The 24,461-nt window shown below is 38.7% G+C and overlaps 1 protein-coding gene across 16 annotated transcripts in view; it reads right to left on the bottom strand.

Annotated features, from left to right (window-relative positions):
• Positions 1–24,461, bottom strand: part of kiaa1217 (KIAA1217 ortholog) — a 387,178-nt gene that overhangs the window by 124,883 nt on the left and 237,834 nt on the right. For 7 of the 16 annotated variants that reach the window (XM_016994285.2, XM_016994286.2, XM_062983745.1 and 4 more), the window contains one exon: positions 1,452–1,532. The exons of 8 other annotated variants lie outside the window; for them this stretch is intronic. In XM_016994285.2, the coding sequence (XP_016849774.2) occupies positions 1,452–1,532 (81 nt within the window). Of the gene's footprint in view, positions 1–1,451; positions 1,533–24,461 lie in introns of those variants that run through there. One more of the 16 variants, XM_008112418.3, reaches the window with a different exon arrangement.

The following is a 24,461-nucleotide window of genomic DNA, read 5'->3' as shown; positions in this document are numbered from 1 at the left end:
GCAGACGGCCAATTCTCTCACATCAGAAGCAACTCAGGTTGCTCCTGACACGAAAAGAAGTGAATCCTGTACAGACAGCCAAAAACAATATCAACTTCCAAAGACCATTTGAAAGCATCTTCTAAAATGTACCCAGAGTCCTTTCTTATGACTTCTGTTTGGGTGGAAAAAAATATATAAATCTATTCCCTTTTTTAAAAAGTATACTAGGGGTTGCTGGTCAGGGAGGTATTGCCATTCTCCCCATTTTACATTTCCTGCATGCTCTGCAAGGAATTCTGGAGGGAGCTGCTGTTCACCTTGCCTGTTGCAGACTGGTACACACATTTACAGTAGGACTGCGTACAACACTGCTTCTTAAACTGTGGGTCCCGAATTCAGATAGGGTCTCCTTCACTCAATGTTGAGGTCATTAAATATTTGGCAATAAAACAAGGTTTCTGAATGCTACCCCTTTACACAAATCTGTTAGCAACAACATGCAGTGTTTACAATATACTTTGCACAAAATGCTTCACCTGTACTCTATAAAAAAGGGAAATCAGTCTTGCAAATGCTGATTTATTATCAGTAATTTTATACCTATGCCTATATACCTGGGGTCATGTGCAAAATTCTCAGGCAAAAAAGGGGTCACAAGTGGAAAAAGTTTAAGAAATCCCAGGCTACAGCAAAATCCTCTTTTCCCCACTTTAGGTATCATTGTATTGTTTACTGCAGACATGCGGCTTCAAACAGAAACTGAAAATATACATTTCTACAGCCCTCTTTAACTATATTCTGAATGCCAATGCTGCTAAATATTCTAGCTAGACAAAGAATGAAGAGGAAAACTGTGTGGATTGGGGTGGGGGGTCTGATATCAAGGAGATTTTTGTCAAAGGTTTTGTTAACTGAGGTATGTCTTCATAGTTAAAAATACATTACTACATAGAGATTTGAAAAGAAGAATAAACAAAATGCCTTTCAGGACAGAAGCTGAGGAACGTATGTTCAAAAGTGCGTGTAAAACACATACTCCTTAAATGCAATGGCTTTGGGCATCTTTTCTATGTATTACCAGTCCAACACAAGCTGATGCACGTGACATAAGACAGCATCTCAACTTAATACAAAGCCCCAAGCACAATAAATGTATTTTCTTGGAAATTACTTGGAACTCAAAACTGCTGTGGAAAAGGGAAACAGCTACCTCCAAATCCTTTCCATGCCATTTTGATAAGAAGAGAGTTGTCACACAGACATGCAGCAATTTAAAACAAATGTTATAAAAGATATCCACTCATTTTGCTGCTTAGTTCAAATCCAGGCAAAAAAAGAAAACATGCAAGTCCAGGCTTAACCAAGGACAATTTTACTAATGTTGATGCAAAACCACACATTTCAGATAAAGACAAAACAAGCAGCTCAATCCAAGGCAGAGTGCAGAAAAAAGAAAGTGCAGTACTAACTCTCTGAGAGGATTCAATTTTCATCAAGTACCTTTGAATGTCAAGTTCTGAATGGAAGGAGACCAACATGCACTGCAATGCCTGTGGATCAGAAAGAGGGAAAGAGAAAAGGAAGGGGGAAGAGAGAAAACAAATTAAAATAAACAAAAACAAAGCAAAAAGAGAGAGAAGATGGAGTGCAAGCATAAAATGGAAATGTATAGTAATAAAAGAACAACAGCCTCAAAAAAGGATATGAATAATGAATAGATTAAAAAAGGATGAATGAATGAATTTAAATGATATCAGCATTTCATAAAACGTAGGTATGAAATATCGAATTATGAAGCTGCCCTTTCAAAACATACAGCCACAATATTCAACAGCTTTCGTATTTGGTTTCTCCGTCCAATATCTCCGCTTAGTGGTAGCTTCATATCAGTGATGGAGTGAATCCAGTTTTAGTTTAAATTTCCAAAGATCTACCCAAGGTTCCAAAATATGCCAGTGAAATAGGTTCAGCATTCTAAATAGCTCAGTAAAATCTAGAGCAGATTCGGCTTCTTAGTGTCATTCCTTCAATATGTTGCCTTTTCATTGCCAAACAAATTAACCAACTGATTAAATTTACATACATGAACATGTTACTAAACTTACAATAGATAGGTACTTTTCCAAGATAGCAAGGGATATGTGAGATATTGATGCCACCAAATGTACATTCAAGCAGTCAAACCACAATCAGAACAGTCTCTGCAAGCTTGCACTGTAACTCAGCTCCCTTAAAATAAAGCTTTCACTAGTTAATACTTTAAATAAACCAGTTCAAACCTGCAACCTTAACAACGACACTCAGCACCTAATTCCAAGACAAAGATTTTACAGTTGAAACCCATCCAAGAATTAGCAGTGGAAGGGGAGTCTAATAAAAACAATGGCTAGATTTAAATATGCAGATGCCGGTATTTCACAGGAAGGAGGCTGATTCTGGAATGGCTTAGGCAGGATATTGGGATCAAATGCCTATTTCCTGCAGACAAGGATTTTGTCGGTCTGTGTGCAAAAGAAGAGAGATTTCCTGACTGCGCTGTTTTGGGTGGAGAAGGCGTGTGGAACAGTCATTCTGCTGAACATGGGCCAACAGGGAGAAATGGGTATTAAACAACACACAACAGTTTCAGCCAAGGAAGGGAATGCACCTTATGACATCAGAGGAACTGGAAAGCTGAGCAGAAGCACAAGCTTCAGATGAGACAAGCAGTTGGCAGTTACAATTCAACCAGAGAAAAACATTTGCAAATAAGCACACAGACACAGACAAAAAAATCCAACTCTGAGTGGCCTGGAGCGCCAACAGAAAGAACAAAGTTAAAGGAAATTTGTGAAACATTTGCATGCCGACTTCTAAGGCTGCACTTGTGTGGTTTTTTAAAAAATATAACCACCCCAAAATGTATTGCCATCGTGCCTTGAGGATCTCTCAAAAGCACACTTTTCAATTTGAGCTTGTTAAATCTTACAACCAGTTGCTGGTGGCAAACAATACTGAGCACACTCCGCACCCCCGCTTTTCCTTCCGTTTTTCTATACTGATTAACGGTTCTTGCATGACACTTCGAGGAGTGTATTTCAAATTTCTCCTGCTGGTACAAACGTTTGTCCATTATTTGCTGTATTTCTTTTCCCTTCACTTCATTAGTGAAAAGAGAGACAGTTGCACAAATACAAGCTCTCTTTGCTTTCACTGAACTCCCCCATCTGTTCTTTTTGTTGATTCCCTCCCTAAAACCATTATCCTTCTCCTCCATGACATTGCTGGGAAAAAGATTTCATAGCTTGGAAAATGATTCCACTTAAGCCGATTATGATTTATTGGAAATAAGAAACACAGAGAGATAAGCTTCAAAAGAACCAGGAATATTTTTATATAAAATAAAATATAAACTATTTAGTGGGTGATAATGTTCTCTAAACTGAGACGCCTAACTCCTCTAAAACCTGAGCACAGTACCAAATATCTGATGCAGTTCTTTTCCTGTTAGCCTCATTTAAACTGACTTGATTAATCAAAAGGAGCATCTCTTCTATAAATAACACTAGCTGTGCCCGGCCACGTGTTGCTGTGGCAAAGTGGTGGTGGTATTGGTTAAAAGTTGTTGTGGAATTTTTATTTGACGTTATTTGTATTTTTTAAATTAATTTTATTGTAACTTATCTTTTTATTTATTGTATTTTATTATTTTGTTATTATAGTATTTTATTGTATTAATTTTTAGTGTTTTTATTGTATTATTTGATTTATTTTATTTTTTATTCTTTTATTAACACTGGGCTGAGTGGGTTGCTAGGAGACCAAGTGGGCAGAGCTTAGAGCCTTCTAAATGGCAGCAATTGGATAAAAACAATTATTTCTCTCCCTCTAATTAGGACTTTATTTTTCTTTGCTTTTTGTTGTATCAACCTAGAGGCGTGGATGATGGGTTGTGTTGTCAAATTTCGAGGTTGGGGTTCTGTAGTTTTGTTGTTTTGTGGGTCGCCGTGATGCCATCACTCTTTTATATATATAGATTGGAAGTACCCAGTCATAGTTTTTCCATGTTTTGTGAATGCGGACTCAAAGAACAAAGACTAAATATTGCACACACATATCCACTCTCCCATAGGATCCCTCTCTCCATTCTACTTCTTTATGATCTTTCTTGTTAGTTAAATTATAGTTCAAAAAGATGTAATTTTAGACTTTCAAAATGATAATGCTTGAATAAAGTTGAACTAATTTAATCTAATAATAATTTGAAACTTCCTGAATACCCACCAGGAACTATGAGTTAGTGGCCAGTGTTTTCAGCCTAAAGCTCTTGGTTTAAAGTTCCCATTCCACTATCTATCTATACACATAATAAAAGTGAAAATGGGTATGTGTATGTGGTGGAGGTGTCCACTTACACAGACAGCCTTCCACCTCCACAAACAGGCCATAGTTTCAAGTGCTGAAAAGCCTCCAAAGGCACTCCCTCCACTGACATTGCAGGTTACAGCGAGCGCCATCAACATGTAGGCCAACCCGTGCCAATGTCCTCCCCAAACACCAAGGCCCAAGGAATGCTTTTATTCGGGGGACATTTCATCTTAGATTTTAGCTGTTTCTTCCACCACTGGCAGGCATTCCAAGGTTCTTTTCTTTCTCCATTGGTGTGAAAATTGCATGACCCCACCCACGGGCTCTCCCTTAACCCTTTCCTACCCTTTCCTATGGCACACAGCAACATGGCAACCTAACACCAACTTTTAAGAATTACAGTGAAGATGCAACTGTCCAAATACCTTAATATGAAATACTTCTCAGCCTTTGTTCTTAAATGTTTGGGTGCATTTTATAAGGTGGCATGCTGAATTCCAAAATGCCCTTCTGATACGCATTTCATACAGTGCATATTGGCAAATCTCTTGTCCAGCAAATACACATGCAACAGAAAATTCCAGGAAATTGAGGCTCTTTGATACATTAAAGCCACAGGTCAGATGTATAATCTCTTTGAGGGTCTAAAACATGGAAATATTTAAGATATCTGATTTCAGGTAACACATGAAGTATGCTCTACATCTTTATATGACACATGCATTAAATGTGTTCTGCAGTCTTTAGTCAACCTTGAAGCCTATTGATATGGTAATCATGCATACAATGGATATATGGACTGGGAGAATGGGAGTAACATTGACATATGCACGAACTTTGCTCCCCAACATACACATTTTATAGTAATTATTATCATATGAATGGTGGTATGATCTTTATCTCCGTATTACAGATTGCAAAAAGAGAGGCACAGCCTCAGAAGCATCAAATTAATAGACTATACAGATCATGGATGAGCTGAAATTTTAATGCAAAGTACCAGTTTTAAGCCTAACGTTCATCACTAGAGCCTACTTGTTTTTCTCCTTTCTATATAAAATGTCGTAGGATGAGCTAAAGGGACAGTTTACTTCTAAAATACTTAAAACACTTCTGAGCAGCTTTCACTGTATTTGAGAGCCCCGTATGAAAGCTGTTAAAGTGGGATTGTACATGGAAGAGATACAAAAGTATTTCCTTGCCAACATGAATCTTCTATTGGCTGGGATTTCTGCGAGTTGTGGGCCACAAACATCTGGGGACCCCAGGTTGAGAACCACTGTTCTATTAAAATTACAGACTAAATTAAAATATGCCGAACAAAAACTTGTATGAAAATGTTTCACGAAGAGATTCCAAGCTCAATGCCCTTTTTTGGCAGGGGTGGGGTGGGGTGGGGAAGGGATTATAACCATTTAATATGATTCTTCCTAATGTATTTTTAAAATATCAATTTAGCATAAAGGCCACTTAACATGTTCAAGCCCTACATATCAGGTCAGAAAATTTTTATTTCAGTTTTGGCATTACTGTGATCTTTCTCTTGCTGTAGTATATTTTAGAACTGAGGTTGATAACACATTGGAAGCTTGATAACACAGCAAAGCCTCTACTATAGCCCATGCGGGTGAAGGAGGCTAGCTATTTTGAACCAAATCATCCAAATGACAAGGTTTATGTATCTACCTTATTATTAAAAAGGCTTTCATTGCATTCCTCTCCTCTTTCAATAACTACCTGTCATCTTCTCATCAGTTTCAACAGTGACACAAGTTAACAAATGGCTTTGTTCAGCATACACCAGTATATACTTGCCTAGACTATATGGGAGCCAGACAGGAATTTGTTCTAACATCTTGGCTATTTCTGAGATATTAGTGGGGTCGGGGAGAGGACTGATGCTAGGTAACTGCAGAAAAGGCTCGAACATTCGAGGTACTGAGCTGACAATGGTGCTGAAGCCAGATTTCCCTTTCTATACCGACAGTAGTACATTACTCATTACTTTCTAATTCATTTTGGCTTTCTTAAAAAAACTCTCTTCAGTGTAGAAAATGGTTAACAAATCTATAAAATATCATCCAACAATATTTTGGAGGTACCATTACTCCTCCCTTCCATTTCCCACCCACTGCCAAAGTAGCAATGTTACCAATCCATGCTTTCTTTCATTAAAAAATGGCTATGCCTTCATTACTTCAAAAATAAATGTATTAACAATTCATGTGATCTCTTGTAACCTGTTCCAGGATTTTCAGTGCATCTGTTTGTCTTCAAGGTGCCACGAGATGTTCCATTGTCTGCTACAACAGGCTAATGAAGTTACCTCTGTGGAATATCTTCCAAGAACATCAGAACTGTCTACCTGGATCAAACTAAACTCCATCTCCTCCAGAATCCTGCCTCCAGTTGCGTCCAACCTGGAAAATGCTGACAGATGGAGTGGCCTGTCTTTTCCTCCTTGTACCCAGCGTCTGGCATCTGTTTCATGCCAACGTTGTAAAAGTTGGGAAGGGTTACCTTTTAGACTTCAACTCTCAGAGCCTCCCAGCCAGCAGGGTGATTTTGGGATCCAAGAAGCAACTTTTTCCAACTCTGAGAAGTGTGTAATAACTATGTCTAATAGCTGTTGCTGGACGTATCCCCAAATAAAGGCTGTAGGCCTAAGCTGATTTACAGCAACTTAACTAAGTAGAATTTTTATGACCAACCATGAAATAATGAAACCACACTCAGAAAATTGGGTCAAATAAGAGCTACTTTATTGACTATGCCCATTTAAATGAATTGTGGATAAGCAAAAAAGAAAAAAAAAGGGAGGGGATATGGAGCGACTTGATGGATACCTAGTTGAGGCCACCTCCTCAGACTTCACTTAGGCAAAACATTTGACTTTGAGGGCAATCCAATGCTATTCAATAGCAGGTCATTTGCTTGTATGCAATCCCATAGCACTCTGTCCTTAATCTCAGGACTTTATAAAAGTGAGCAAACCTCAAGCTTTGCCCCAAGGTCAGACACTTTCAGAACCTCCCTGGAGGTAAAAAGTGGAAAAAAGGGTCCATGAGATGTGGCCTGGCCAAAACACCATACAGCTCTACCCCCTACACTAGGAGCCCCTGGTGGCGCAATGGGTTAAACCCTTGTACCGGCAGGACTGCTGACTTGAAGGTTGGGCTGCTGACCTGAAGGCTGCTGGTTCAAATCCGGGGAGAGAACGGATGAACTCACTCGATCAGCTCCAGCTCCCCATGCAGGGACATGAGAGAAGCCTCCCACAAGGATGGTAAACATCAAAACATCCGGGCGTTGCCTGGGAAATGTCCTTGCAGACGGCCAATTCTCTCACACCAGAAGTGACTTGCAGTTTCTCAAGTTGCTCCTGACACACACACACAAAACCGAAACCCTACATGTGCCAAGCTAACCTACAACTCTCTTCTATTCATGGAGGCCTGTCAAAAAGGCCCTCACCAGCAGTGTTGTTCACTGTGTGGTCATGGGAACATAACCTCTGAATAGGCATGTATTAGATGGCAGTGTTCCTTGACTTTCAAACATGATAAATCCCAGTTCACACTCATGACATCACTTCCCAAAAGGGCAAACATGCAAAATAAATAAATAAAATTAACATTGGATCTATGTTTAGAATGCTCTGAAACCTGTTTCAATTGCCCAGATTTGTGACGCCTTGTAGAGATTCAATGGAAGTTTTTTTTCCATGATATGTGACTGCCAGGAAGGATTAATGGCTATAGACATAGTGATAATCACTATATATTTATATAGTGTTTGACATCCAGTGGGAAATCCAAGTCCCTTTACAAACATTACACAAAGCTTCAGTCATTAACTAGCTCTGCTTTACAAACACCTCAGGGTTTTTGATACTTTAACCTCTCATAATGATTGCTCCCAGGTAGAAGATTCCTAAGATGAGGCAACTTATTATAAATGGGAAACTCCCCTGTATTCATCCGTGCAAATCTCAGCATTTTGTTCTGCGTGGAGGACCCTGGAGAGCATTCCAAAGTGCAGATGCTCCAGTTTTGAACCTTAGCTGAGTGTTATTTTAACACAAAGAGAGATTATTTATTACCAAAGACTACTGTGAAAGAATTTCCCTGGAGGTTCAACCTGGTCTGTTCACAGAATTTCTTTCTCTCTCTAGCTCCTATTCTTAAATAAAATATAGATTATAACTGCTTGGAAGAAAACTCCTTCCTCTGAAGAACAAATAAATGTGTCCCTCAATGGTGAATATACATTTTCCAGTGAATAAGACAAGAAAGCAATTCTTGTTTTATTATGGTGGTAGGTTCCCAGTGGACATTGTGGCTTAATAGCCCCCAGGATGGTTGCCTAGTGGATCAACAGCTGTCACTTAGAAGACATGATGGTTGCCTTATTCCCTCAGTTCATAGGGAGCATTTTGGTTGGGATCATTCTCAGAAAGAAACAAATGTATCTGTCCATATCAGGTGTTCTTATTTTCTAACTTTTCCAGTATTTTATTCAATTTATGCATCAGTATACAACTATTTGCTTGGTTTCCACAAAATGTGCACCTGATGTGCATGTACGTGTATAACATTATGTCTTTATGCATTTTTTCTGGAGATTATATGCTTTTCAGTACATGTTTTTCCTAATATATACATTTTTGATAAAATAACTGCATTACAAAATCTAGAGAAGTGTGGACATCATCGTCTAGTTAAGATTTGACTTGCATGTTGATCGAGAAAGTGTAAACTGAATTAAGATGCGAGCCAAGCAAATTTCTCCTTTGGCCCTCTCATGAGCATAGTCCTTGATTAGTGGTACAGTAGATTCTCACTTATCCAAGCCTCGCTTATCCAAGCTTCTGGATTATCCAAGCCATTTTTGGAGTCAATGTTTTCAATATATCATGATATTTTGGTGCTAAATTCGTAAATACAGTAATTACAACACAACATTACTGCGTATTGAACTACTTTTTCTGTCAAATTTGTTGTATAACATGATATTTTGGTGCTTAATTTGTAAAATCATAACCTAATTTAATGTTTAATAGGCTTTTCCTTGATCCCTCCTTATTATTCAAGATATTCGCTTATCCAAGCTTCTGCCAGCCCGTTTAGCTTGGGTAAGTGAGACTCTACTGTATTTCCAAGAGTGGTATGGGAGCATCTTTCCATTTTAAATCATGTTAACATTTTCTGCTTGTGTATGATCCTCCTCCTAGTATAAGTGTGCATAGTATCAGCAGGGAAGCTATAGTCAATGTGTTGTCAAAGGCTTTCATGGCCGGGATCACAGGGCTGTTGTATGTTTTCTGGGCTGTATGGCCATGTTCCAGATGTATTCTCTCCTACATCTGGAACATGGCCATACAGCCCGGAAAACATACAGCAACCCCCAAAGCTATAGTCATTCAAATATATATGATTACAACTCCCATAATCCCTGACCATTTCTTATATTCTCTGGGTCTGATTGGGATTGGAAGCCACAATTTTCAGAGTCTTAACGTTTCTTGATCATATGGTGGCTGTTCCACTGGCATAGTGATGGTATATCCCCTTCCCCAACTCAACTAAAATATAAGATTGCTTGGCCTAGATGTCCTGTGGGAACCGTATATCTTGGTGAAAGCTGACTATTTTATTTTATTTGGCTCAAACAAACAAGAGATATGCATTCCAGGATAAAAGTGTATGTATGGGAAAGGAGGGGAGGGGGAGAGATTCTGAGTAGTTTCCATTAAGTTATAGAATGTTTGCTCCAGGCAAACAAAACAAACCGAGACAAAAGCGAAGCAGTTGTGAAATATGAAGGAATGGCTGTAACTCATTTGCATTGTTCTGAAAACAGAAGCTCTTCAGAAATTTGGGTCAAAAAACACGGGAACAAGAATGTGTGCCATTTCGGCTTTATTGTCCAAAGAGACAACTGTATCTGTGTTTCGCATGTTCTCATAGAAGCATATAGCTGGAAGGGGTTTCATGGGCCACCAACTCCAACCCTTTGCTTAATGTAGGATCTTCAGCTGATCAACCCCAGCAGATATCTGTCCAAAGTAGACACTACCCACTACCTTTCTAGGCAACTGTTCCCATTTCCAAACTGCTCCTTCTGAAGTTCAGTCAAATTGTACTGCCCTGAAACTTAGAAGTAGCACAGAGGAAGCCTGCCACCTCCTTATTGTGACAGCCATTGGGGTATTTAAAGAGTGCCACCATGTCACTCCTCAGTCATCTTTTCATCAAGAAGAACATAGCCTTTAAAGGAAAGTTACCACAATGCACAAGAAACATTTTTCTTCATATATGTTTCACTCTTTCATTTTGTAGATCAAGTCTCCTAATATTAAGTGACCTCTTGATATTACGTAAGTGACTACACTAAAATGCTATCATTGGGCAAATATTACAAGCAGGGTAGCTTGATTCCCTCCAGATACTTTCGTCTATAATTCCCACAAATTCTGGTCAAGTATGGCCAGTGCTTCAGGCTTACGTGATTTGTAGTCCAAAATATCTGGTGAACAGATGATCCAGATTTTCAAAACCTGCTAACTTTTAATATTAGTAGTCTTACGTGCAATTCCTTTAAATGTTTGTATTTGCATAAAAAGTACCACTTTCAATGCAGCCATAGAGGTTGCCGACTTTGTCCATTATAACCCTTGATCAGTATCCTGGGCTGCCTTAGCAGTTGTACAAACAGCTTTCAGAGGAGCAACCAGAAAGGGAAAAGCTCTTCCATCCTAAACATCCTCTTTCACACTCTAAAATCTACTCAAGTAGTTTGGGAATCCTGCAGAGGGATTCCTGTAGGCATTGTTAGAGTTGTAGTCCCCTGAAGAAGGCAGCTGAATATTATTAGGACAAAACATGTTGGAGTAACTGACAAAATAAAATCACAGTTTTTAACACCTTGAGACTTAGGATGTACCTACACCGTAGAATTAATGCAGCTTGACATCACTTTAACTGCCATTACCCAATACTATGGAACCCACAATTTCAAAATGAATCTGCAATGTCAAAATAGTTTCCATTCTAAACAGCATACAGCCAGAAAATAACAGGAAACAAAAAGTGACAAACATCTGTCTTCACTAGTAATATTTTTAAATGCAATTAGTTGGATATTCCTTCTTACCCCATACTTAAAACAGAGCAAGTTATTATTATCAGCTGGCACAGCATTATAAGCTGAACGTTATTTTATTTGCAGCAGACCATTTCAGGTTTTTTGGTTTCTGGTTTTAAAACCCTGGCATGGCTGCTGAATTATGTCATTGGCTCCCCAAATCCAAGTCTATTCTTACATTTCAGCTTTCTAAACCCCAAATAACTGAAATCACACTTGTATTTTGTTAAAATGAGATGCATATGAGAAATATATCTTGAAAACTAACTGGAGCTTGATTGAACCAGAGCTTTCTTTAGACATACTAACTTTTAACACTTCTGTTCCTGAGATCCTGAGTAAATGCAACAAGCACATTTAAAGCTGTTTTTCTGTGCCTTCAATGGCCAGGTCACAGAAATACTTTTGAGACTAAGTTGCCACTGCTTTCCTCTAAGATGGAGTGAGTGTGACTTGCCTAAGGTCACTCTATGCTATGAGTTTCTATGGCTGAGTGGAGATTCAAACCTCTGATCTTCCAGAATCCTATACTAATTTTGAAATTGTTGTATAATTCTGACTCTCTAGAGACTGTCTTACCATAGGATATTTGTAACATATTTACAAAAATTATAAGCTATTGGCAAGTAGGAGTTAAGCAGGCAGAAAGGCAGATGGAATCATTTTGCCATTGCCAATGTGTGGGTGTGAGTGTTTGTTTGTGTGTGGAAACCATGCACATGCCATGCTTGCCCTCTAAATATGTCTACATCAAAATATATTTAAGTGGGTTGAATCCAGACTCAGTTTTATTCACAGTACATGGCCTAAATACCCTAAAGGAAACAGATCCAGTTTGATATCAGATGCTATGCAGTTTTCCCCATTTTTATCAGGAGAACCATTCCCATAGATTTATCATTTCAAAAATAGATTCTAATGGAGTTCACCCCTCAGACAACACTGTTGTAGGATCTAATGATATTAACTACTGTTGCCATTGTGAACCTTCACATAGTTTCCAATCCAATGAGAACTTTTCTTGGCAAGATTTGTTCTTTCCTCTGAGGTTGAGAGAATATGACTTGCTCAGGGCCACCTACTGGTTTCCACAGCAGAGCTGGGATTTGAACCCTGGTCTCCAGAGTTGTGGTCCAACCCTAAAGCCTCTAAACGATGTTGTCTCACAACATTAGCCATATACAGAGTTTTAAAAGATTACTATTCTGGACTAAAACTCTCAGAATCCCTCTGCCAGGACTCATGGGCTCCTTTATTGTGATATCAGATATATCATCACTTACCAATAATGTCCTGCACATGATTACAGAGGTCAAATATGCAGATATCAATAAAAGAGGGGGGAAATTGAAATTATTTGGTATAAAAACAAATGTCAAAAACTGCAATATTAAGAAAACAGCAGGAAAAATTCTTTTGACCTAGACTGCTTTGCTCATGAGCTCAAAGTCAGTAGACTTTGGTGATTACTAGAAGGAGACGGGAAGAAAAAGAATCCTTCCTATCCAATTTTTTTCACACTAGGTCTTCCATTTTTTCTATTAGAGTGCCAGAGAGATGAATGAAAGGTCTTAAGAAAAGGAGTAAAATCCTGGTGCCCCCCCCCCCCTTTTGAGCTTTAAACACATAGCTCGATATTCTACTTTCCCTGCCATGACGGCATCCTCTGGGATCTTGGCATCTGCAGTTTGGGCCAGCACTAGAGATCTCTGAATTCGAAACTATTATTACTACGTGCCTTCAAGCCATTTCTGACTTATCATGACTCCATCGTAGGAGGTTTTTCATGGCCAACTGGGGATTTGAACCCAGAATTGAAGTCCAACACTCAAACCACTATGCCACACTCGTTCTAAATACCACTCCCATGGCAGTGTAGGTAGAAATCATAGCCCTATAATTGTGTAGAATGAATGGGCCCATATTTGTAGACACTTTTCCAGTGTTTCTTGCAGATGCTAGGGAGTAAGTCTGAATCTGGAACCATGTGCATGAAAAAGATGTACACAAACTTATGCATCCCAATTAAGTTTTACTGCTCTATCTTTGCCAACCACAAAGAGGAAAGGGTTTCTCTTCCATTTAAGAAGTGACTTGTATACTTAGGTTAAACTAATGCACAGGACATCATTTTCCGCCATGGATCCCGGGGTAAAGGCAAAGACACTGGCAGAGAGCAGCACAGAAAAGCATTTTTGTGTAGGACTCTGCACAGAATACCTATTATAATTAAATTCATTATTTTGTGTGTACTGTAGTGTATTTTTTCTTAGAGTACATCATTAAATTTCTTGCCACTGAGGATTACTGAACAGAATTTGGTGCGTCTAAATTGGATTAAATGGTTTCTAGATCACAACTTGAGCCATGAACTGGGCTGAAATTTCACTTCTGAAGAATGTGATATTAATTTAATTTGTATTAGTTCCAGCACTGGGCACAATGGTACTTGATTTCAGAAAGCAATCTCTCTTCATATATTGCTGGAGATGAGACTGAAGTTAACTCTGGGTTATTTTTAATTTGATATCCCTTCACCCCTTATTTTACAGAGGAATTCTGCTTCCAATTTAACAAAGTCCAGGATGTATTTTACCTCTTGCTGTCCAGAAGACATTTTCTGTGCTACAACATGCCTGCCACCGATCATTCAAAGAGCATTTCATATGTGCTGCTAATTTGAAAGATGACTCTCTAATATTACAAAGTCACTTCATCTAGTTAATCAGAAGGCTTCAGGGTGTGTGTGTGTTTGCACACTGCAGTTTAGGATTCATTAGGACAAAGGTAATACAGAGACTCCTTTTGTGCCTTTTGAGTTACCTGATAAATAATAAAGTAAGGCTTAAAATTAATGGGTCAGACTTGCCTACAAATTAGAGGCTGCAATGAATTTCAGAAGCTTTTACCTAAATTATATCCATTCAAGATGCTACAAGGCATTGTGGCAGCCTTGCTTGAGGGTATGATGGGGTTCATCTGTGGTGTACAATTAATCTGCTTTTTTTAGCCCCGTGTTTTACAAAGACAAAAGTGACAATTTCCAACAATACTCAGCAGCAGACATGTTCCATGCCATGTTGATTTGTATAAACAATAAGATATCTCTAAAAGCTAGCACTTTATCATGCCAGCCTCTCGTCACAAACATGTACTTTAAGCCAATGGAAACATACTGTTATTAGAACAACGTCTTTCCCATTTCACCACAACAGCGCAATGTGGACACTCTGTTAATTCTAATAATCAGTCTTCCACAGTCTACCTGTGTTTGCCCTACACAGCACATACATACTGTGGTTGCTTCCTCCCACCCTCCCCATTTCCCCATCTATTTTGTCACAGTTGTGGCATTCTCAAGAGACTTTCCATTTTAGCGGAAGGACATTATTACACAAGGTAGAATGACAACAAAACAGCAATACTGGATCGATCAGTGGTTTTTTCCTGTTAATGAAAAGAGACAATCCAATAATTATTTAAGCATATTTATTGCAAATACGGAAGATACACGACATCATGTGGTAAGCTCCATTCAAAGAAGTTTTATCCTGCTGTAATTGTACTATAGCAGCCTTGTGTGATAATGTCCTTGTTCAAGCAATCAGGTTTTCTTGTCTGGGGAGAGCAACACCTTGGTGTTCAAAAGGCCAAGTTGCATGAGCAAGGGTGAAAGATCAGACAAACTAGAAGAAGACAGTCTAAGCAAAGGTGAACATAAGGTCACGTTCCTCAAGCAGCAATCTGAAATGTGTGTTGTGTCAGAAAGGCACTATCACTTATAGGAAAGATGTAACTCCGCAGAGCAAGAAGGACAATTGTGTAATAAGGTGGTATGTGGTCACAATTTATTTTTTAACAAGAACTTGGAAAACTTCATTTTTTGAACAATATCTCTTTTAAAAAAACAGTTTGTGGGATGTTTAGTCCCAAAGGGTAACTCCAGACTCTGGATATCATTACTGATAAATCTAGTGGTTTGTAATAAAAAAAAAAAAATCCAAACACAGATTTTAGGACTCATGAAATAGGGCAAACTCATGTGTTACAGGGAAACTCTAGACGATGTGCAATACAGCTTTGAACCAGGAATGAGGGAGAGAGCAATCATTTGGAAATAACTGAGAGCAAGAAAACAGTATCATTCTCTATAACTTTCAAGATCAAAACTGGCCATTTAAACAAATCCAATATTATCATGAAATGTAATGCATGGTTCACTTAATATTTTTTGAATATGCCATAGACCAGTTTATAAACATGGGATTTGCAGCAAGCACTGATGGGATGAAAGCAATATTGGTCCAAGTGGATTTGGAACAAAAGCAAAGGACTTTTTCATTTCAAAATGCTGAAAAATCTACTGCCAGAACAAAAGCTTTTGAAACTTGAACAGTTTCTTTTTTTGCTTTTCTTGCATTCATTTCTAGCATTATTAAAAATACTGTCATAGACACGCACTCCACAAATTTTGCTAAAGGCTGAAAAATGGGTACAGAGGAATTACTCTGATGAAACATTAAGACTGTAGCCTCAGTACTTGAGACTGCTGCAAACAAATACATATTAAAATTCCTGATATAAAAGAGCTAAATCTAGAAAAAGATGACTTTCATGTATAGAAGAGACAATTTGTTTCCACTGTCTCTTCTACACCTAGTAATCTCTGTAAAATGGGAATAATATTAGGTAAGATCCAGACTAAGGCAGCAACTCCATTGAACTTATTGATGCTTACTTCTCTTAAATAAGTTGACAACTGGTCCTTTGTGAAATCATAACTCATTACAAATTGGATACAAACATAAAAAGTCTATCTTTAAATGCTAGGATTTTAAAAAGTGAATTAACGAGGGAAAGAAGTCAGGAAAAGCGGCATAACAGAATTGCACTGAAATGGCTCTAAAGTTGAAAAATGTGTTAGGAAAACACGAATCCCACTGGGGCTGAGGGGTTGCAGCTTTCAAGTACCAATGCAACACTTCTGTCCATACATGGCTGTTCTTGCCTTTTTATAATGTCAGAAGTGAATTGAGAACATATTGTAGGTTGCTTCTGGTGTGAGAGAATTAGCCGTCTAAAGAGATGTTGCCTGGGGATGCCCGGATGTGTTACCATCCTGCGGGGAGGTTTCTCTCATGTCCCCACAAACTAGGACTGACAGAAGGAGCTCACCCCATCACGCAGATTCCAACCGCCAACCTTCAGGTCAGCAGTTCAGCCGGCACAAGGGTTTAACCCATTGCGCCACCATGGCTCCTTGTTCTCACCTTAAGAAACCATTTATTTTGGAGACCATCCAAAATAACCCTTCCAATATGCAGTGCTTGCATAAATCCTATCAACCTTTCTCCACAAACAAGAGTGAGGCTCTCCATCTACAAAACACCTAAGTAGTAATGATTTTTCTTACAAAAAATTAGAATTCCCCAAATACATATAACTTTATGCCTTTCTCAGAGATTCCAACTCCCATCTGCATAAGTATCAGTAAGGAATGATAGGTGTTTCAATGCAACAACATCTGGAAAGCCATAGGTTGTGCACCCCTGGGTTAGAACATCTCAAATTCTGTGTATATAAGGTACACCAACGGTATCATTTTAAATCCTAACCACAGAATTATGAGAAGCAGTGTTTTCATCCTTTGCTTATATTGCCAGTTTCCACCCCAAATACTCCCCGGGAACGATTCCCTGGAGATTTGTGAAAGCAACTCTGGACTTTTCAGCTGATCTGCACAACCACTTTACTTAAGGTATATTGTTGTCTGTTAACAAGAAACCAATTTCATGCTTCCCAGGTTTATTGAATACTGCAATACCCTGAACAACCCGCAGGCAGAGCCTATGCTAGTTCTGTGATAAAAAAAGCTATTCCATCTGGTCCATGTACTCAGAGTGATCATTTGTAAAAGAAAGGGGAAAACAAAGCAACAGTATTGCTTAAACACACTAAAGCTTTTAAATGCAAGTGAGGTATTCTTGTAAAACAATCTTTGGATAGTCGAAAGAAGAGTTTCTGTACAATAACGGAGCCTCCTCCTTTGTCTGAGAAAAACACAAGGCATTTCAAATGACATATGATCATAAAGACATAGAATAGCAACAAACACAGAGAAGATTCCCATTAAATCTTTACACACCAAATCTTGGGGATGCTGTGAAGAAATCAGTGGAAGTTTCACAGCTGTCTACAGTAGAAGACCACTGCATTTCAGTCTTCTCTTAATGAGTGTTGTTTTCCCAGGTACTTTGAACTATATCTCCCATTCATCCAGCCATGAAAGACCATGTGTGGAATGGCCTGTAGGGGTCAGTAATTTTGGTGGTACAGTAAAGGCTCACTTATCCGACCTTCGCTTTTCCAACATTCTGTATTATCCAACGCAGTCTGCCTTTTAGTAGTCAATGTTTTTGTAGACAATGTTTTCAATACAGTGCTGAATTCGTAAATACAGTCAAATCTCACTTATCCAACACTCGCTTATCCAACGTTCTGGATTATCCAACACATTTTTGTAGTCAATGTTTTTGATACATCATGATATTTTGGTGCTAAATTCGTAAATACAGTAATTACTACATAGCATTACTGCGTATTGAACTACCTTTTCTGTCAAATTTGTTGTATAACATGATGTTTGGGTGCTTAATTTGTAAAATCATAACCTAATTTGATGTGTAATAGGCTTTTCCTTAATCCCTCCTTATTATCCAACATTTTCACTTATCCAACGTTCTGCCTGCCCATTTATGTTGGATAGCTGAGACTCTACTAGAGTTGACTTGCATGCATGTTCTTTCACCAAATAGAGTTCACATCTACATTGACATTTAATGCAGTTTCAAACCAGTATTGCAAAAAGTGATTTGGCTGTGCAAATGATTATATAAGAAATCCTGAAACCAGTTTGAGGTGCAGATGGTGATTATGCAAACCACAGATCACTGATGCACATGAAGAGCTTTGTTTCATGTGCTTTTGAGGGAACCTGCTGTCTGGCCACCACAGATTGAAGTTAGCTTTGAACTGTATTAAGTGGTCAGTGTAGAGCAGTGGTTCTCAGCCTGTGGGTCCCCAGGTGTTTTGGCCTATAACTTTCAGAAATCCCAGTCAGTTTACCAGCTGTTAGGATTTCTGGGAGTTGAAGGCCAAAGTATCTGGGGACGCACATGTTGAGAACCACTGGTGTAGAGGGAGCCTAAAGAGTTTTGTTCATTTACAGTCATCAGAGTAAGAGGTCAGGGTAATGGGGACAGGATATTCATAGAGCCATCCTCATTCTCTACCCTGTTCCTGACAGAGCATAACAAGGAGCAGTTGCAGCAGTTGTGGTCATAAAACTGAGAGCAGATTCACCAGCCCAATAGGAATATTTCTACCATCTGGCTGTTTTTCAAAGCCCTGCAATGAAGAACACTGGAACACAGAGTCAATGGAACTTTATACTTCCCATCAACATAATTAAAGCCAATAATAGCTATAATAGATTTCATTTAGATTTCACTTGTTAATTATACATCAGCAGTGGAAGATAATATAATCAACAATTAAAGCTATGGAGGAAGACAATGTAATCAACAATTGCAGCTACAATGCCATACTTATAAATATCTATCCTGCACTTGATTTACACATTACAGGCAATTTTATTTCTTTTACTTGACAAATGCAGGCAGTCTTTATGCCTCCTGTATGCAAAGCATGTATAGTTGCCTACAGATTGCATCACACCTTTCTGTACTTTTCATTTGGTTTTTATATACACTTTTATAGGCTTCAATATTTTCTTCTCTCTTTCTTGGGAAATGGTTTTGAAATCAGAGATATGTGATGGCAATTTAAAGTAGTTTGAAAGCTGGGAACACATCACTGACCCTACCAGTACATGCGGACACTTCTATATTTGGAATTTCAGCCAACCATTAACAATCATTCAGGTTAACTTTCAGATTTTCAGGGAGAAAGATGGGAAGGGAATCATTCTTTTGCACTCTCTTCCCTCTCCTCCATAATATTTGATTCTGCACAAGTGGGGGCATCAAGACTGGTATTAAGACATAAATGTTCCATGAAATTTGGATATAATGGATACGACAATCATAAATTATATTTCTATATTGTTTAAGTGGTTATTACTAAGATATTGTCAAAACATGTCATTTTTTATCAGTTTAACTAAGTTAAAAATACAGAGTTTAATATTGTTGAACAAAAGGTCAACAGGATTGTTTTGTCACAATATACAACACATGTATTTGGAACAAATCCCAATAATATCGACAGGACATACTATCAAAGGGTCTACAGAATGCCAACTTCACTGCCTACCAATTGCTTTTGAGACCTGTTCTCAATCACTGACTTTTAAATCTTTAAACCAGAGCTTGGAAATAGCTTGTAACAAATAACTAGGTAAGGTAAAGATTTTCCCCTGACATTAAGTCCAGTCGTGTCTGACTCTGGGGGTTGGTGCTCACCTCCATTTCTAAGCTGAAGAGATGGCATCGCCCGTAGACACCTCCAGGTCATCTGGCCGGCATGACTGCATGGAGCACCATAACCTTCCCACCGGAGTGCTACCTATTGATCTACTCACATTTGCATGTTTCTGAATTGCTAGGTTGGCAGAAGCTAGGGCTATCCAGCAGTAGCTCACCCGCTTCTCGGATTCTAACTGCCGATCTTTCGGTCAGCAAGTCCAGTAGCTCAGCGGGGGCTACTCACAAATAACTAGTTACTTGTAATTAGTCCCTTTACCCAATATCTAAGGTTCAGCTGCATTGCTTTTTAGGTTACCAAGGTAGTTTAACCATAAAAGTTTAAAGGTAATTTTTATCATTATGGGGGTAACTGTAGGAAAGTATGGAATGGTTCAAACCCTGGCTCCTTCTGCTGCCTTGTACTCTCTTGGCAGGCCTGTAGCGAGGGGGCGGTTTTAGGGGTTCAACCCCCCCCCCCCGAAATTTTTCAGGTTATAAAAAAACCCTGGTTTACTCATGAATTTTAACTGGTTAACCAAATCCCCATGCTAAGTCTATGAGATGCAAAACATTAAGAGTCCCTCCAGGCACTATTTCAAGCAGATATTGACAGGTTTGTAGCGGGGAGAGGTGTGAGCTAGGGGTTCAACCCCCCCCCCCCCTGAAATTTTCAAAACCCCTCCCGAAATTTTTTTCTGGCTACGGCCCTGTCTCTTGGGATGTACTTTTGGGATGATTACAAGGTCAATAAGAGATCGATAAGAGGAGAGCATGCTTTGCATTACTGGCCAGCAGCTTGTAGCATTTATACAGTGTTTTACTAAAGGTGACATTTGGTTAATTTTCTGAAGGAAAGCAAGAAGGGTACTGTTCCTTTATCTTAGTGGTTCCCAACCTTTGGGCCTCCAGGTGTTTTGGACTTCAACTCCCAGAAATTCCAGCCAGCTTACCAGCTTTTAGGAACTGTGAGAGCTGAAGTCCAAAACACCTGGAGGCTCAAAGGTTGGGAACCGCTGCATTATCTGGATGGAGGCCACAAGAGAGTGCTAGAGAGAGAAGGATAGCCCATTTTACGGGGGAGTTGAAGGAGGAAAACCATTTCCCCCATTTTCGCAGGTTATTTCCCCTCCCCGCTATCCATTTTATAAAGAGGGTTGTTTCCACGACAACGACATGGGTGGGGGGAATAACAGGAAAATAGGAAATGGTTTTACTCCTTCAAACCCCACTAAAATGGACTATTCTTCTCTGTGTAGTGCCCCCTTTTGACCTCCGCCCAGATAATAAAACAGCACTACAAAACATTGCAATTTAGAAAAAATGACAGTAATAGCATTACCATTTTTGGATACTGGAACTTCAGAAAGGTGTAAGAATGTTTCAAATCCATATGAAAAGATGGGGGGAAGTAGAATGGGGAAAAGGATCAAGGATGACGTTATCAAACCTTCATTCTGATAAAGCTTGGAATGCAGGCTTTTAACTTAACCTAAATCAACGTAATAGTTAATCTTTTCTTCTTCAAAGAACAATGCAATTGAATTGGATGTTTGGCTTATTAATAATTAACTAAATGCTTTAACCTTTTTCTATTAATTTTTCTAACTTTGGGCAGGTTACAAATATTGAGTTCTCTAGTTCTGCCTAAAGTAGACCCACTCAATCCATTGCTGAATGGCAAATCAACAGGTCTATTTTAATTGGGAATATTCCAAGATAGATTTGCCACAGTTGTTGGCTTTTAGGTTCATGTGCTGTTGGTTGGTGGCCTCCCATCCAAATACTACTCTGAGCTGAGGCTGCTTAGTTTCTAAGATCAGACAGGATCTGGAATCTTTAGGTTGTTTAGGCAGGGCTACTGAAATGCATGATCTGAATACAAGCAATGTCCTAATGTATTGCATAACTCATTCATATATGAAAGTCATGACTTGATTCTATAATCAATGTGAGATGAATATTTCTGTGGATGAGACATTACAAATTAATCATGGAAAGAACTACAAAATCACAGTTGCAAGGGATTTGAAAGTCACTTCTTAGAATTTGTCTAACCTCTTGCTAGTGCAGGGCATCCATGGTTATAGCATCACTGATAAGTGGTTGAGGTTATTAACGGTTGCCTAAGCTTACTTCCTCTTTTTTTCCTTCTTATCTTTCTCCCCTCTTATGGGTGTCTCTTAGATTTTAAATCAATAGTTAGGACTCCTGTTTTTATCAATCATTATTTAAACTGTTTGGGAGGTTGGTTTTTTTTTCTTCCATTTTTGGTAGGGAGTGGTTGCCACTGGCTAGGACTACTATAATTTTCAGTCTAAGATCTGGAGAACACACACACACACATATATAAAATACATTGTGGCCTTCTGTAATAAGAGAAAAGATCTAGAATCCTTAAAATTTATAAATAACTCACTCGTCTGGATTTTTGCTTTTAAAAACTCTGAACGGCATCACATGAAACCAAGATTAACTACTATTCATAAGGAGGGCTCCCTTCTTTACCAGAGCTGATGAAGAAATTTCAAACATCAACAAAGAAGACCTTAATACATTTCTCCGGGAATTTTAGACTCAAGATTTAACTCATTCCACACAATCATGGTTGGAAACCACTGCACTTTCCCTGGATTATATTTTTATCTTCCTTGGCAACAGTGTTAAGCAAAAGCTAGACACGATCCTAAATGGGGGCCTGCTGTGGTGTCATATATAAGAATGACCCAAAGCACTTTCATGTCCCTCAAATCCAACCATGGGAAGACCGGAAGTAGTGCCGAATGCATGCATATACACTCACTCATTGTGTATGCACAAAACACAAACAAAATTGAGTTACCTGGCAACTCTAAAACACCAAGAGCTCATGAAAAATTTAATATCAAGATATTAAATTTTAAAAGAGAAACAGTGTTCCAGAAGACACTTAAAATATTCCTCTCATTAAATTATTGTAATAGTCCTTAATAAATCTTTTGAAAGTCATTAGGACACAGTATTGCACAAATCCATGCATTATGCATTTATTCTATGGCACTGATTGAATTACACCTCAGTGATGTGTTCTTAGCTGAAAGGGCTACATATGGAGAACAGATTAAGCGAGCTGGAATTATTTGGATAAGCTGTAGTCCTAATTAACAAACATACATTCAGTGGGAAAGAATGAATATATATTTTGTCTCTGAATCTGCAGGCATTTTTTTTGAAAACCATGTATACATTACTGGGCATTGAACCAAGTTTGCGATGGGTAAGATTCCATAAATAGCCACATTATAGGAATTCTTCCCAAGGCGCTGTGTTTATAATAATTTATAGTTTTATCCATTTGTAGACTACACAGTGCTTGCGGACTAACATACGCGGTGAATTCTGGCTTCAGACCTGTAAAGTAAACACATTTGGAGGATACTTTGCTATGATAACTACTAAAAATAAAAAGGCCACACAGTAAGTGGTTCTACTCTACTCGGCCAAGACGAGAAAGCAGTTTAGTTGCGGCTCAAGTAACAAGTAGTTGAATTGACATCAAATAGAAAACAAAGGTCATAAATGCAAGCCTGGAAGATAGATCAAATGCATCATCTATTTTTCATGCTGTTGTTCATCATACTATAAGATTTCCATACTATAACTCCCCTCTCACTACCATAGACTAATTTTTTTGGACCAATAGCTTTCTTGACAGCCATTCCATGGCTGGTTGAGGGTAAAGGGGATACTATAAGAGTCTGGCTAAGGCATATAGCTAGATGTACATGAATAACATTTTTGGTTGAGATTCACCAGGGTCACAATGGATGATGCCCTTGGTCTGCATCTGGATATGGATCTAGTCATTGGTTTGTGTTTGATCCTCTCCCATGCAGCCCCATCAGCCATCAAATGGCATTCAGCAGGGCTACTTCAGAAAAACTATGAGTCCTGAGGGAAATTTTGTTATTGAAGGGAAGAGTGGCAGAGAACACCCAACTCTACAATGACCAAATCCCTACCATTACATATATAGACATAAAGTGGACATGCCTACATATATCACTAAGAAGATGCTGCCCTACATTGCTACCTAACTGGCTTTTGAGAAGCACATGACCAATGCCCCTCAGCCTTCTTAATTATTTGCTACATTTATATTCCACATTTCCTCCAATGAGCTCAAAGTGAGACATGCATCACTGTCCTCCTCCTCACTTTATTTATTCTCTGGAAGTTAGACAGTGTTTCCCAAACTGTGCTCCTTTAGGTGTTTTGGACTTCAGCTCCCAGAAATCCCAGCCAGCCTCCCAGCTGTTAGGAATTATGGGAGCTAAAGTCTAAAACATCTGGAGGAGCACAGTTTGAGAAACTATGGGAAAGAATTACTGGCCCAAGGACATGCAATGGTTTTCATCACTTGGTAGTGCAGAGTTTAATCTGAATCTCCTAGTTAGTAGTCAAACAAGTAAACAGTACCAGCTGTTTAGATCACTGGTGGTTATGTTCTGTCTGTCATATTAT

Source organism: Anolis carolinensis, chromosome 6 (genome assembly GCF_035594765.1).
Source record: "Anolis carolinensis isolate JA03-04 chromosome 6, rAnoCar3.1.pri, whole genome shotgun sequence".
NCBI lineage: Eukaryota > Metazoa > Chordata > Lepidosauria > Squamata > Dactyloidae > Anolis > Anolis carolinensis.
This window is presented reverse-complemented; position numbering and strand designations above follow the sequence as displayed.